Genomic DNA, 13,303 nt, shown 5'->3' on the forward strand with positions numbered 1-13,303 from the left:
CCCCGGGGTGCTTGGCAGACTCAATAGAAGTGTCAAACTCTCTTATAAGGGAGTTTTTACCACCAATCTGATGCGATGCAGACTCTCAACAGAGGAACTCAAAAGCACAGATGCACTTTTGTGCCTCTGCCTCATCTAACTGTAAATCTCTCACAGCTCTCTCTCGCTCTTGCTCTCTCTCTCTCTCTCTTGCACGTGCTCTTTCTCTCTCTCTCTCTTTCTCTCTCTCTCTCTCTCTCCCCCACATTCAAATATTTGGTGATTTGGACAATCAATTGATGTTCACTAAATAGGTTTTGGAAGAGAGGGTTTCAGAATCACCTACATTTATTCACCTTATGCTTTCTGGTCACATAGTCAGGTAACCTGAGTGAAACATGGGCCTCAGGGTGAATTGGTTGTGTAGAAGCAACACGAGTTGTGTTGGAGCAACATCCAATCACAAAACCAATGTTTCACACAACAAATGCCACAAAAAAATGATTCTTCCTCTCTAGACTTTCTTCTCTGAAATGGAGGTTTGATAACACAAACACACTCACTCTCACACTCACATAAACACACACACACACACACACACACACACACACACACACACACACACACACACACACACACACACTCATTTATCAGCGTCTCTCGTTTCATTTCCAAGATTTTTTATAATATTTAATCCAAAATGGAATAGAAATTGGTCAATGAAGCAATTATATAACTTATCATGAACGAAGGTAGAGAGAATAAATGATATTGAAATCATTAAAAACAATCCCAACCTTTACCAATCTTTTGACAGGGTGAGGCTGATCACATTCATGATGCTTTTTACATGAATGCATACATGTATTTACATTAAAAAAAACAAGGCTTTCCATTCTATTATATTCTATAGAAAGTTTTTGATTCAGGCACATCAACATTACTCAATAGATGTGTTTTAATACTCCAGTTCAAGGGCATTAGAGGATCATGTACAGTACATGATGTTTCAATCAATACATGTTGCATTGATTGCACCAGGGCTGCGTAAGCGGAATATTTCAGTCTCCACTGATTTGTATGCACTCAACCTACCCATCCATTTAGCCATCCATTTATTTATAATCTGCTGTGTCCTCAACTTTGGATGTATGGTTGGGATAATATATTTATTTTTGGCTACATGAGAAATAGTATAGGGAAGCAAATACAGGAGAGAGAGAGAGAGAGAGAGAGAGAGAGAGAGAGAGAGAGAGAGAGAGAGAGAGAGAGAGAGAGAGAGAGAGAGAGAGAGAGGAGAGAGAGAGAGAGAGAGAGAGAGAGAGAGAGAGAGAGAGAGAGAGAGAGAGAGAGAGAGAGAGAGAGAGAGAGAGAGAGAGAGAGAGAGAGAGAGAGAGACCCATATGCACAGTAAAGACATCAGTCGTTGTACCCTTTCGTGTTTGTGTCAAAGGAGATTAACACAGGTAGAGAGAGCCTACTATAGCACCCTAAGCTCTGACATTCATTCACACAGCTGCACCGAACGTGTTACATAACATCATCACAAAGTACACCATGTAACTATGTTATTCTATGCTAACATTTAGAGCTCTGTTTCACCATGTCAATACAGCAGAACATCCTCTCCTTATTGCAGCCTGCCTGGCTGTCTCCTTCAGAGAACCGCAGCTGATCCAGTGTAGTGATGTGTAACCTAGCAGAGTGGAGAGAGCTAGGCCCTGCCTGGAGTCACGTGAACACATTCCATTTGAATCAAAGACAGCTCTAAGCACTGCAGAGCACTGAGCAGCAGCAGACTGTTGCCGTGGAGATTAGCTGTGCGGGCCTCTTCACTAGCAGAAGGGTGACATGGTTAAAAAAGAAATTAAAAAAGAAATAAACACAATTTGCTGTTAAATCTTTGCAAATGAAATGCCTAATGCCTGCCTCCCTCTGTCCTCCTTCTCCCTCTCCCTCTCTCTACCCTCTATCTAAGAGTAGCTCTTGTTTGTACCTCTGGGATCATTTAAAAGTATAATTTATTGATAATGAAGTGGGGAAAGCTTTGATATGGCAGAACAAGGTGGATTAAGCAGACAGAGGAGAGCATGCTGTGTTACATTCTCAGGGGCTCCAAGTGTTTACTATACTAAATATCTCTCTCTCTCTCTCCCCTCTCTCCCCCTCTCTCTCTCCCTTCTTCACACTCTCACTTTGTCCCTGTGGGACATTCATTACAGCTTTGTGTCAAAATGTAATAATAGAGACAAACACAAGATATTTTATTCATAAAGTAAACAAGATAGTGATACAAATGTCTGCAAGGAAACGGTTAGCATGCAATGGATGCTTAAAGACAGATAGGCTGACTCACCAACCCCAGTCATGTTCTCTGTCCCCAGGGGAAAGTAGAATGCTACTCTCAGCCAGGTTGTTATGTGTTATCCAGTCTCACTGTTATCCACACTAACACATTTGTTTATTTATTAATAAATAAAATGCAAATTAGGAGGCCTATTATCAAGGCAAACAAGCACAAATACAAACACGGGGCTGTAAAAAAACGCAATATTCATGAAGTCAATTCTAATCCCATGGAATGGTACTTTGCCAGTAGTGTATAATTCCTCCAGGCCTTTGAAGGTGTTAGACAAAATGGAGTATGGCACCTGGAGAATGGGAGTGATTATACAGTAACAGAATGAAATGTCACTCATGAAAACCTGTAATCCACAGAATGGCTTTTTGCTCTTTTCATTTATTTAAATAACTGTTATGGACACAGTCATAGGCCTACAGTACTATACACACTAGACTACTCTGTATCTACTCTTCTCTCTCTCTCTCTCTCTCTCTCTCTCTCTCTCTCTGCATTAAGTTCTTTCAAATAGAGAATGTTTATCAGTAGAAGTGAAAGAGGAAGTTCTGTAACATTTGCCACGGCATCCTGTGAGAAACAGTATCTGCCAATGTAGACAGCTGTCACAAGAGCTGACCTTGATCTATAAAACACAGCTGTTTTCTCACCTTCCTTTTTTCATTTCTTCTCTCTCATTAGACCTGGGTTCAAATGCTATTTGAAATCATTTCAAGTACTTTAGATATGCTTGATTGATCTTGCAGTGTGCAATAGAACCTATAGAGTAGTCGCAAAAGTGCAAATCCTGTCCATCCAGCAATCCAGGCAGGTTTAAGCAAACTCTCATAATAATACCTGAAATATTTCATATAGTATTTGAACCCAGGCCTGCTTCTCATGCAGTAAGCAGATGCATGCACTGTATACAGTACATGAGCACTCCCTCAAACAGTCATGACAGAACCCGGTCTTACTCTGCTACAGTAAGGGTCAGGTGCAACACTGCAACCAACACAACAACCAGCACAACCTTATACCACAGCCTTTGAGCAGAGACCTGCAAGCTAAACCTACAGACTCATCCTATAGCGACGTTGCAGGGTAAGGAGATTCTAGTGAACTTACTAGAGTAATAAGGAGATTCTAGTGAACTTACTAGAACAATTGATACATTTTAGTGCTGGATAAAAAAACAGATGGAGATTTTGGGGGAAATATCTACAGTTTTGTCGATAATCAAATGTTATCCGTTTTATATATTATAAGCAAATTTTGTCACTATGTTTTTGAAGAATTTATAATATTTTACATGTAATAACTTGTCATAGATAACCCTTAATTGGTGTTCAGCATGGCCAATCACACCAGCGTCCTGAGATGCATCCTGCTGCTGCTATTGGCTGTCGCTCTGGCCTCGGCTTTGAGAACATTGGACACGAATGAAGAGCTGGAGAAGACTGGCTTCGGGACCCCGCCCCCTCGCCACGGCCTCAAACTACTCCTCTGGTATGTCCAGACCTGCATTGACAACAACATGGTGTCTCTCTGTGACCCCAGGGAGGGAGCATACGGGTTCCATATGTTCAAGAACTATAAACTGTTACTCCCCAAACTGAAAGACCAGAACCTGTACACCTACTACACCATTGGTAACCTCCATTCCCATGGTGCAGAGAACCTGCCCTATGAAGTGAGGCGGTACTACGACAAGGACAACCTCCTCAGCAACCAGGACCGGGTGTTGGTGAAGTACAACCAGAACAACAATCACATCGAGAAGATCTACATCTCAGAGCACTACAAGCAACGCAAGACGTACATGATCGGGCCCAATCTTCTCTCCTCTCTCAGACAGCCCAGTTGGCTTGCAATGATATGATAGTATGAATATCAAATCTGTACATTATGCTATTCACTGTTGTTTTTCTTGACACAAACCTGATGGCATTACTAAACCTGTAATATGTCAACCTGACTTCATTGGTGATGTGTTTACTGTAACTTTCTGTTTCCTTTACAGACACGCTATAGAAATACATTTTTACAGACAGAACATTGCGATTCTGAGTGCACTGAAATCAAGTTCATTTATGTCTGCTGTAATGCAGGTCAGTTTAGCACATTGACCAATGTCCTTGTTCAATCATTCCTATTGATGTTGATTCAATTGATGACTTACATGACTATAGAATGTGAACATAATGCAAAAGAGGCTATATTTTTGTTGCTGTTTCCGATTGTTTCATGCTACTTCTTCACTTATTTGTATTTTTATTTTATTTAACCAGGAAGGGCTCATTGAGATTTAAAATCTCTTTTTCAAGAGCGTCCTGGCCAAGATAGGCAGCACCAAGTCATTACAAAAATTACAGACAAACAACATGAAAAACTACAAAAATCTAGTAAAAACCATAGAATTCACAAGAGTATAACAAAATCAAAAACAGCAAATTAAAAACATCGACAGGTCAGGGAATCAGACTCAAGATCATTCATCAGTGATTTAAAAATACCAATCGGGACAAGTTCTTCCAGTTTAAAAGTATTTTCTAAGGCGTTCCAAGACGATGGCGCAGAGTACATAAAAGCCCTTTTACCAAATTCAGTTTGGATATTTGTAACAGTTAGCAGGATAAAGTCCAGCGAACAAAGAGAGTACCCACCACATTTCTGAACAATAAAAATGCCCAAATAAAAAGGTAGTAAACCCAAAATGGCTTTGTAAATAAAAGTATACCAGTGACTGAGCCTACAAGTGACTAGAGAAGTCCAGCCAACCCTGGTATACGAAGTGCAGTGGTGCGTAAGGGTTTTGCAGTTTAAAATAAATCTCAAAGTGCCATGGTAAAGGGTGTCAATTGATCTCAAACACTGAGTGGAAGCATTAATATATAAAATATACCCATAGTCTAGTAAAGGCATAAATGTAGATGATACTAGCCTCCTTCTGGCTTCAAAAGAAAAACAAGCCTTATTCCTAAAATAAAATCCCAATTTTAGCTTCAATTTTTTTGTAAGTTGTTGAATATGCATTTTAAAAGAGAGGCCATCATCAATCAAAATTCCAAGATATTTATATGAGGTTACAACCTCAATCTCCTTGCCCTGACAGGTAGTAATAGGTGAAAAGTTCAGAGGTCTATTTCTTGCTTTAGAAAACACCATTAGTTTAGTTTTGTCAGTATTGAGGATAAGCTTCAATCGACAGTATAAACAGTATAAAAATGAACAGTATAAAAATCAGTTTGCAAGTTCTGGAAAGCTTTTGTAAGAGACGAGGCACAACAGTAAATAACAGTATCATCAGCATAAAAATGAAGTTGCACATTTTGGACATTTTTGTCTAAATTATTTATATAAATAGTGAATAAGAGAGGACCAAGTACAGAGCCATGGGGCACACCATTAAAGACAGACAATTTAACAGACCTAAGCCCATCAAATTGAGTGCACTATCTGTCTGAGTTATATCAGACAGATAGTTAACAAACCATTCAACTGCATGCTCTGAAAGACCTACACTCGACAATCTCTGCCTTAGTATAGCATGATCAACTGTATCAAAAGCCTTAGAGAGATCAATAAAAAGTCAGACACAATGCTGTTTTTTGTCAAGAGCTTCAGTGATATCATTAAAAACCTTCATGGATGCTGTAATTGTGCTATGCTTCTTCCTGAAACCAGATTGGTACATTGATAAAATAGAGTTAGTAAATAAAAACTATTTTAGCTGTTCACTCACAAGGGTTTCAAGTATTTTCACCAGGGGTGACAGCTTTGAGTTTGGCCTATAATTATTTAAAAGAGTTGGATCTCCCCCTTTTAAAAGTGGCAGGACAAATGCTGATTTCCAGATCTTTGGAATTTCATTACATTCCAGGGTTAGATTGAACCGATATGTAAGTGGGTCAGCTATGAAATCCGCTGCCAGATTTAAAAAGCAGGGATCCAAAAGATTAGGACCTGCAGGTTTTCTCTGATCTAAGGATTTCAGGGCTTTATGTGCCACCTGCACTGAGAATGGCAAAAAGCTGAAAGTTTGACCAGCTCTCACTGGTTCATCCACACAAGGTTGTACAGAGACAGAGGACACTGAATCAAACAGCCTATCAGATAATATAAAGTGCTCATTGAAACAATTCAGCATTTCAGTTTTGTCATATACAGCAACAGTCCTTCAAAACACATGACGGTAATTCATTAACATTACTGTTACCAGACATAGACTTAATAGCCTTCCAAAACTTTCTAGGGTCATTCAGGTTATCAGTGGTAACAGACATAAAATATTCAGACTTGGCCTTCCTAAGAAGAAAAGAACACTTGTTTCGTAACTGCCTAAAAACAAGCCAATCAGCCTCAGAACATGATTTCCTTGCTTTAGCCCAGGCTAGATTACGGTCGTGAACAATACAAGACAGCTCAGAAGAAAACCATGGATTATCGCTCCCTTTAACCCTGAACCTGCGGAATGGAGCATGTCTGTTTACTATTTGGAGAAAACCATCATGAAAGAATTTCCAGGCAGTTTCCACATCAGGGATAAGCTCAATCTTGCTCCAGTCAAAATAAAACAAATCATGAAAGAAAGCCTGCTCATTAAAACACTTCAGATTTCTCTTACGAATAAAATGTGGGTTTGTCTTAGGAATCTTAGTATTTCTAACAGCAACAACAGCACAATGGACACTTAAATCATTACAGAAAACACCAACCGCAGAATATTTATGTGGAACATTTGTCAATATCAAATCAATCAGGGTAGATTTCATGTAGAATTCATTATGCAATTTTAGAAGTGTTGATCACAGAGTGACAATGTTCTCTATGCCAGTGGCGGTTGGTGCCTTTTAAGATGAGGGAGGATGATCTTTTTTTTTTATGAGCAAGACATTATTTCTATTACAGCATATTGGATGACTGTCATTCATATTCTATTCACCCAGCTCAATGCAACATTGATAGGTTTAGGCTACTTACTACATGATACTCAAATTTTCCCTATACCCATCATGAGGTTGCTACAACCTAGCCTATGAATGGAAGTTTACAACATAGATGCACAGGTCGAGAGAAATTTAAATATTCAAGGTGACAGACATTGACACATTCAATACCACCTTGCACACTCTTGCCTGCGTCTAGCTGATCTAGGGTGTAACCATTAGTCCAACAGTTGCAAACGAGAGTTTCTATTGGACAAATTCAGGTATGTTTATCCCCATTTTGTTTCGTTTGCTTCCGTTTAAGAAATGTTTTTCAACAGAATCGGCAGAATGAATAAACCCCTGATCACACGCAAAAGCAGTTCACTTTCATAGCAGCCAGATCGTTGTATAAATATTGTTTAATAATTCCTTCTCACATCTACGCGCTCTCCTCCTCTCACCTTTTCCCTTCTCTTGTGTACTTCAGTGCACAACACATCAGCTGTCTGTGACCAGACGAAAAACCTTTCCAAGCCAAACCTTCATATTATAAAAGCTAACCACTACACACAGCCTACGTTGTTGTCACCATATTAGCTAACATCAAGTCAACACCATAGCTACAAGAACTAACGCATTAGTAAACTCACTACAATCATGAAGTACAGTGTTGCAAGCAGTTTAGCAGTTACACTGGCGGGCCCCGGTGGCAATAAATGAATACAACCAAAAGCTTACCTTGACTTGGAAAAGTTCCATAGCCAGCTAGGTAACATAGCATCCTTCTCTGTTTGAGCCGAGTGTTTGAGTAGGCTAACTAGCTAGCTGCATTCACTAGCTAACTAAGTGAAAGTGAGAAAGTGAAAAAAATACAAAATATAGCTATCTCTCGCTCACTTGCTTCTCCTTCATTTTTGAAGGAATCTTATTGGCTCTCTTGTTGAAACAGACTCTGAAGATTTATGTTATACAACGTTTGACATGTTTGAACGAACCTAAATGTGAAAAAAAAGTACTATTTCGAAACCACCGAAATCACGCAAGGCAGATTAGTTGGATATGCCCTTCGGACGCACTAACATCAGCAAGCTAATGGAACATAAAGGATGGACTTTTTCGACCGAAAATACATCTGTTGTGGACCTGGGATTCCTGGAAGTGCTTTCTGATGAAGACAACTAAAGGTAAGGGATTATTGACAATATTATACAACATCAGATGTGATATGCGATTGTTCCAAGATGGCGCCGAGCTGTATTTAATTGCTCATTTTCTGAGTATCGCATCCCCTTTTATCGCTAAGTGTGATTACCCAGTAAAGTTATTTTTAAATCTGGTATGACAGGTGCTTTCAAGAGATATTCATCTATAAATCTTAGAATGACAATATTACATTTTAAAAATGTTTTCGAATAGTAATTCAGTAAAATGTAGCACTGTTTCCCTGGATGCATTTGACGGGAAAATAGTTAGTCAACGTCAGACGCCGATGTAAAATGCTGTTTTCATATATAAATATGAACTTTATTGAACAAAAGAATGCATGCATTGTGTAACATGATGTCCTAGGTGTGTCATCTGATGAAGTTTGTAAAAGGTTAGTGCTGCATTTAGCTGTTTTTTGGTTATTTGTGATGCATGTGTTTGGTCGGAAAATGGCTATGTTGCTGCTTTTTACGATGGACTCCTCTAACATAATCTAATGATTTGCTTTTCCTGTTAAACCTTTTTGAAATCGGACGACGTGGGTCGATTCAGGAGAGGTGTATCTATAAAACGAAAAAATTTTTATTTTATTTATTTTTTGCCAAATTATTACATTTTGTTATGCTAATGGCGATATGATTTTTCGCTGGATTTTGATCCCGCTGACGGGATGAGACGCTGAAGAGGTTTTAAGTCTATGGAAGGGGGTGAGAACCATGAGCCTCCTAGGTTTTGCATTGAAGTCAATGTATCCAGAGGAGGACAGAAACTACCTGTCCTCCGGCTACACCATGGTGCTACCCTACAGAGTGCTGTTGAGGCTACTGTAGTGTTTTAATCAATTATTTGGTGACGTGAATATATTTAGTATAGTTTTATCTAAAAAGGATTACTTTTTTAATGTTTCACTGTTTTTATTTTTATGAAATTCACTAAGGACGGCGATCCTCCCCTTCTTCCTCTGAGGAGTCTCCACTGCTCTGTGCTCAACCAAGCCTGACACCACCCCGAGAGGGAAGTTTTGGTGGTGTTGTTCCTACTGGGGCTTTTGCAGTGTAATACCAGGTCCTTTGACATATACCACTTAAGTTTCTGTTCATCGTTTAAAATGAACACTTCTCTATTCACCACTTTCTCCACTCACCCTGAGAGTAATTGTCTTTCCTCAACATAGCTTAGAAAATCGTCTTAGTGTGGCATGAGTTTATCTGTAGTGCAAAGAGAGAGCGAGAGAGAGAGATTAAAATGGACAGAGAGAGCTAAAGATATAAAAATGACTCTATGAACAGCTCATAGAGGATGAGAAATAGCATGTTTACTGAAATGAATAAGGATAGCAGGAGATACAACCATGAGTAATGGTTTTAGTGTGAGACCACATGTCCATATGACTGTTTTAATGTCCCAGTACACAATATGTAGTGTAATAGTCTACTCAGGTCTATGGATTGCCATCATTATCTCAGTACAGATCTTTGACCATTATCCAAACAGTTAAAACATTGGCACAACTCTACATTTAACATATTTCTGTATTTTACTAATAGACCACATTTGAGTTGTTTCCCAGTAAAGAAAAAAATGCTATCCTACTTTTATAGCTATTACACAATACAAGAAAGACTGTAATTTGATAAATTGTAGAATGAGGGAGAAACAGACTTCTTTCTTCTGCAACCCTCTCTCTCTCTCTCTCTCTCTCTCTCCTCCAAAGCTCCCTACACTCCTACAGTCTCCAGACCTGAAAAAGCAAGCCTCTACTTCGACTCATTCATCTTGAGCTCTGCTTTGTTGCCACAGGGAGGACACCAATTTTGCAGGTGTACTTTTCCTTCAGGCCAAATTCAGATTTGATTTGATACTCCCACTGAGAATGTTATGGCGCTCCTGAAAATGGCCATGGGTAAATAAGGCCAGTGTGGCCAGATAATTTATAGGGGCTTCTGTCAATACAAACTGTTGAGGTGTTGATGGGGCTATGTGTGTGTGTGTGTGTGTGTGTGTGTGTGTGTGTGTGTGTGTGTGTGTGTGTGTGTGTGTGTGTGTGTGTGTGTGTGTGTGTGTGTGCCTGTGTTCCTGTGTGCTCCTATAAATGCATTATGAATTACATTAATTTGTGAGATGTAAGTGTACACACCATGAACACACCCGACAGAATTAATCACACACACACACACACACACACACACACACACACACACACACACGAGACAGATCAGTGATGTCCTACATATTATACTCTTCTCTCATCGTCCTTGTGCCTCTGTCTCCCTTTTTGTTCTCTCTAAATGAGAATTAAATCAAGTCAGATTAAAGGCAGCGCTTGGAGGAGCACATGGCTCTGATGTGTCTGTCCATGCTTAACAGGAGACAGGTTTTTCTCTTTCTGCACTATCTGCCTGGGCGGATGGGGGGAGTCCGTCTGACTCCGAGCAGCTCTTTGACAGAATTCTAAAGCGGCAGAGTGAACAGATGTCTCCCAATGATTAATGTGCCTCTCTTCTTCTCCTCTGAAGAGCTGCATGCCTGTGCATCTCTTACCCTTCTCTCTCTCTCTATCTCCTCCTTCTTATAGTCACTCTGCAAAGCTAGTTTGTTCACTTACTTCTCTCTCTTTCTCTGCCCCCCTCTTGCTCTCGGTCTTTCCCCAAGTTCATCCTTCATATAACTCTTATGCCTCTCTTTCTCTTAATCTTGTCTCACAGATATGAGGCCTATCAGAGGTGGGGTTATAGGGCCATGGAGTGATATAAATGTTTTTTTAATGGACTAAATAATGGGTTAGAGTCTTGGAGAGTTAGGAGATGTGTGGTAGGATGATATGAGGTGAGAGAATAATATGGACTGAGATGGCTGTGGATAGTCATGTAGGGTGGGACTGCTTTGTTGAATAGAAATACACTGGGATGATGGTATGTCAGCTCTGCATACATTTCCATAGGAAGGTGCAAATTAGGAAGTTTAATGACATAATGGTGAGCGAGCTATCACAAAACTTCCAGAGAGAACAGCACTGGACTGCTTCATTTCATAGATGTAGTTACATGCATGTAGCGTGTTGGGGATATGGGTGTAGACAGGCTGTGAAGGACAGAGGATGGTTGAGGGCTCTTGGAATAACACTGGTTAGTGTGTACTGATGATTACACACAAAATCCAAGAAACAGAAACAAAAAGAGGTAAGTCAGGCACTTCTCTGCTCAGAAAATAGCAGTGCAGGTAGGTTTGGTGAGACTCATAGTGTAACCCTGACCCCTATTGTTTCTAGAGCAGACCTCCTAGTCATTGGATCGCCTTCTTTAAGACACTTCCCTTTTTCATCTCTCTCTTCACAAACCACATGAGAATTGGAGCATTACTCCAGCATGTTCCTTTTTTTATTGGAGCATTACTCCAGCATGTTCCTTTTTTTATTGGAGCATTACTCCAACATGTTCCTTTTTTTATTGGAGCATTACTCCAGCAGGTTCCTTTTTTTATTGGAGCATTACTCCAGCATGTTCCTTTTTTTATTGGAGCATTACTCCAGCATGTTCCTTTTTTTATCAGAACATTACTCCAACATGTTCCTTTTTTTATTGGAGCATTACTCCAACATGTTCCTTTTTTTATTGGAGCATTACTCCAGCATGTTCCTTTTTTTATCAGAACATTACTCCAACATGTTCCTTTTTTATTGGAGCATTACTCCAACATGTTCCTTTTTTTATTGGAGCATTACTCCAACATGTTCCTTTTTTTATTGGAGCATTACTCCAACATGTTCCTTTTTTTATTGGAGCATTACTCCAACATGTTCCTTTTTGTATTGGAGCGTTACTCCAACATGTTCCTTTTTTTAAGGGTTTCAGCCCAATTCAAATATTGTTATAATTTATGAGCGCAAAACACACATAGAGAGAGACACACAGAGAGATGCACACATTGTAGCCTATTCTATACTTTACGTCTCTCTCTTTCTCCCCTCAGTCTCAATCTCTCTAGCCATCTCTTTTGAGGCAGGCCTCTCGCAGCAGACCTTTGTCTCCCCCTGTAGGTCAGTCTGAGTATGAGAATGTCTGCTACACCATCTCCTGGGGTAAAGACCATTAAAACCCATACTGCTTGGTAATGAACACCAGCCTATGGTAAAGGGCTCGCATGAAATATTTACACTGCGGTTAATATTTTATATGGCAATTTTGTATTTAAATTGGATTTAATATTTCATATGAATACAGCGCTAAGTGGGGATGACTATTTTCTAAACATCCGTCCAGACATCCTACATATGGTTGCAGGAGTAAATAGAGGTATGACGGGCATACTGCACATGGACACAGGGGTGGAACACACACACACGGACATACATACACACACACACACACACACACACACTCACACGGACACACACACGCACACTCACACGGACACACACACACTGTGTAGGTGAGTGAATGTTTAGTTGCACAGTCCAATCCCTTTGAATGAAATGTGCCTATGGACACTGACAGATACATAGCACCATAAAACAAAGCTCAGCGGTTCCTGAAATATTAAATATTAAAACAGAGTTTTCCGCTCTGAGCTTTCTTCTGGCCCTGTAACCAACAGCAGGAGACAATTGCTAAATCCTTTGATGAGATTCCAAAGACAGTTTTCTTGGAAAATGTACACATGAGGGTGATTCTAGATATACAGTATAGACTGTAAAGATTAGTACAGATTTATCTGAAGAACAATGTTAGGAATTCAGAGATTGTCCTGTATTTGTGTGTGTGTGGCGATGGGGAGATGTGATGGAGTGTGTAATGTGAGGATCTCTCATCATTAATATGTGGGTTGTAGAGAACCGAGGAGCCTTGAACTA

The 13,303-nt window shown here is 39.7% G+C and overlaps 2 protein-coding genes across 3 annotated transcripts in view; both read left to right on the forward strand.

The window, feature by feature from the left end:
* Nucleotides 1-3,095: 3,095 nt before the first annotated feature.
* Nucleotides 3,096-4,295, forward strand: si:ch211-198c19.1 (uncharacterized). 2 transcript variants are annotated; one of them, XM_014201230.3, is made up of 2 exons: nt 3,096-3,421; nt 3,671-4,295. In XM_014201230.3, the coding sequence occupies exon 2, from the start codon at nt 3,672-3,674 to the stop codon at nt 4,197-4,199; it is 528 nt and encodes a 175-aa protein (XP_014056705.1). In that variant the 5' UTR covers nt 3,096-3,421; nt 3,671; the 3' UTR covers nt 4,200-4,295. The 2 variants fall into 2 exon arrangements, with proteins under 2 accessions (XP_014056705.1, XP_014056704.1); XM_014201229.3 differs by having other exon boundaries at nt 3,122-3,421; nt 3,649-4,295.
* A 6,052-nt stretch (nt 4,296-10,347) lies between these two features.
* Nucleotides 10,348-13,303, forward strand: part of LOC106605496 (centrosomal protein of 162 kDa-like) — a 43,589-nt gene continuing 40,633 nt past the window's right edge. Inside the window, 2 exon segments of the mRNA XM_082974936.1 lie at nt 10,348-10,357; nt 11,160-11,177. Of these exon segments, the coding sequence (XP_082831062.1) occupies nt 10,348-10,357; nt 11,160-11,177 (28 nt within the window).

The sequence above is a fragment of the Salmo salar genome, chromosome 05, assembly GCF_965601325.2.
Source record: "Salmo salar chromosome 05, fSalSal1, whole genome shotgun sequence".
NCBI classification, from domain to species: domain Eukaryota; kingdom Metazoa; phylum Chordata; class Actinopteri; order Salmoniformes; family Salmonidae; genus Salmo; species Salmo salar.

Coding starts and splice junctions, on each gene's coding strand:
- si:ch211-198c19.1 (XM_014201230.3), top strand. CDS start 3,672: ATGGCCAATCACACCAGCGTCCTGAGATGCATCCTGCTGCTGCTATTG.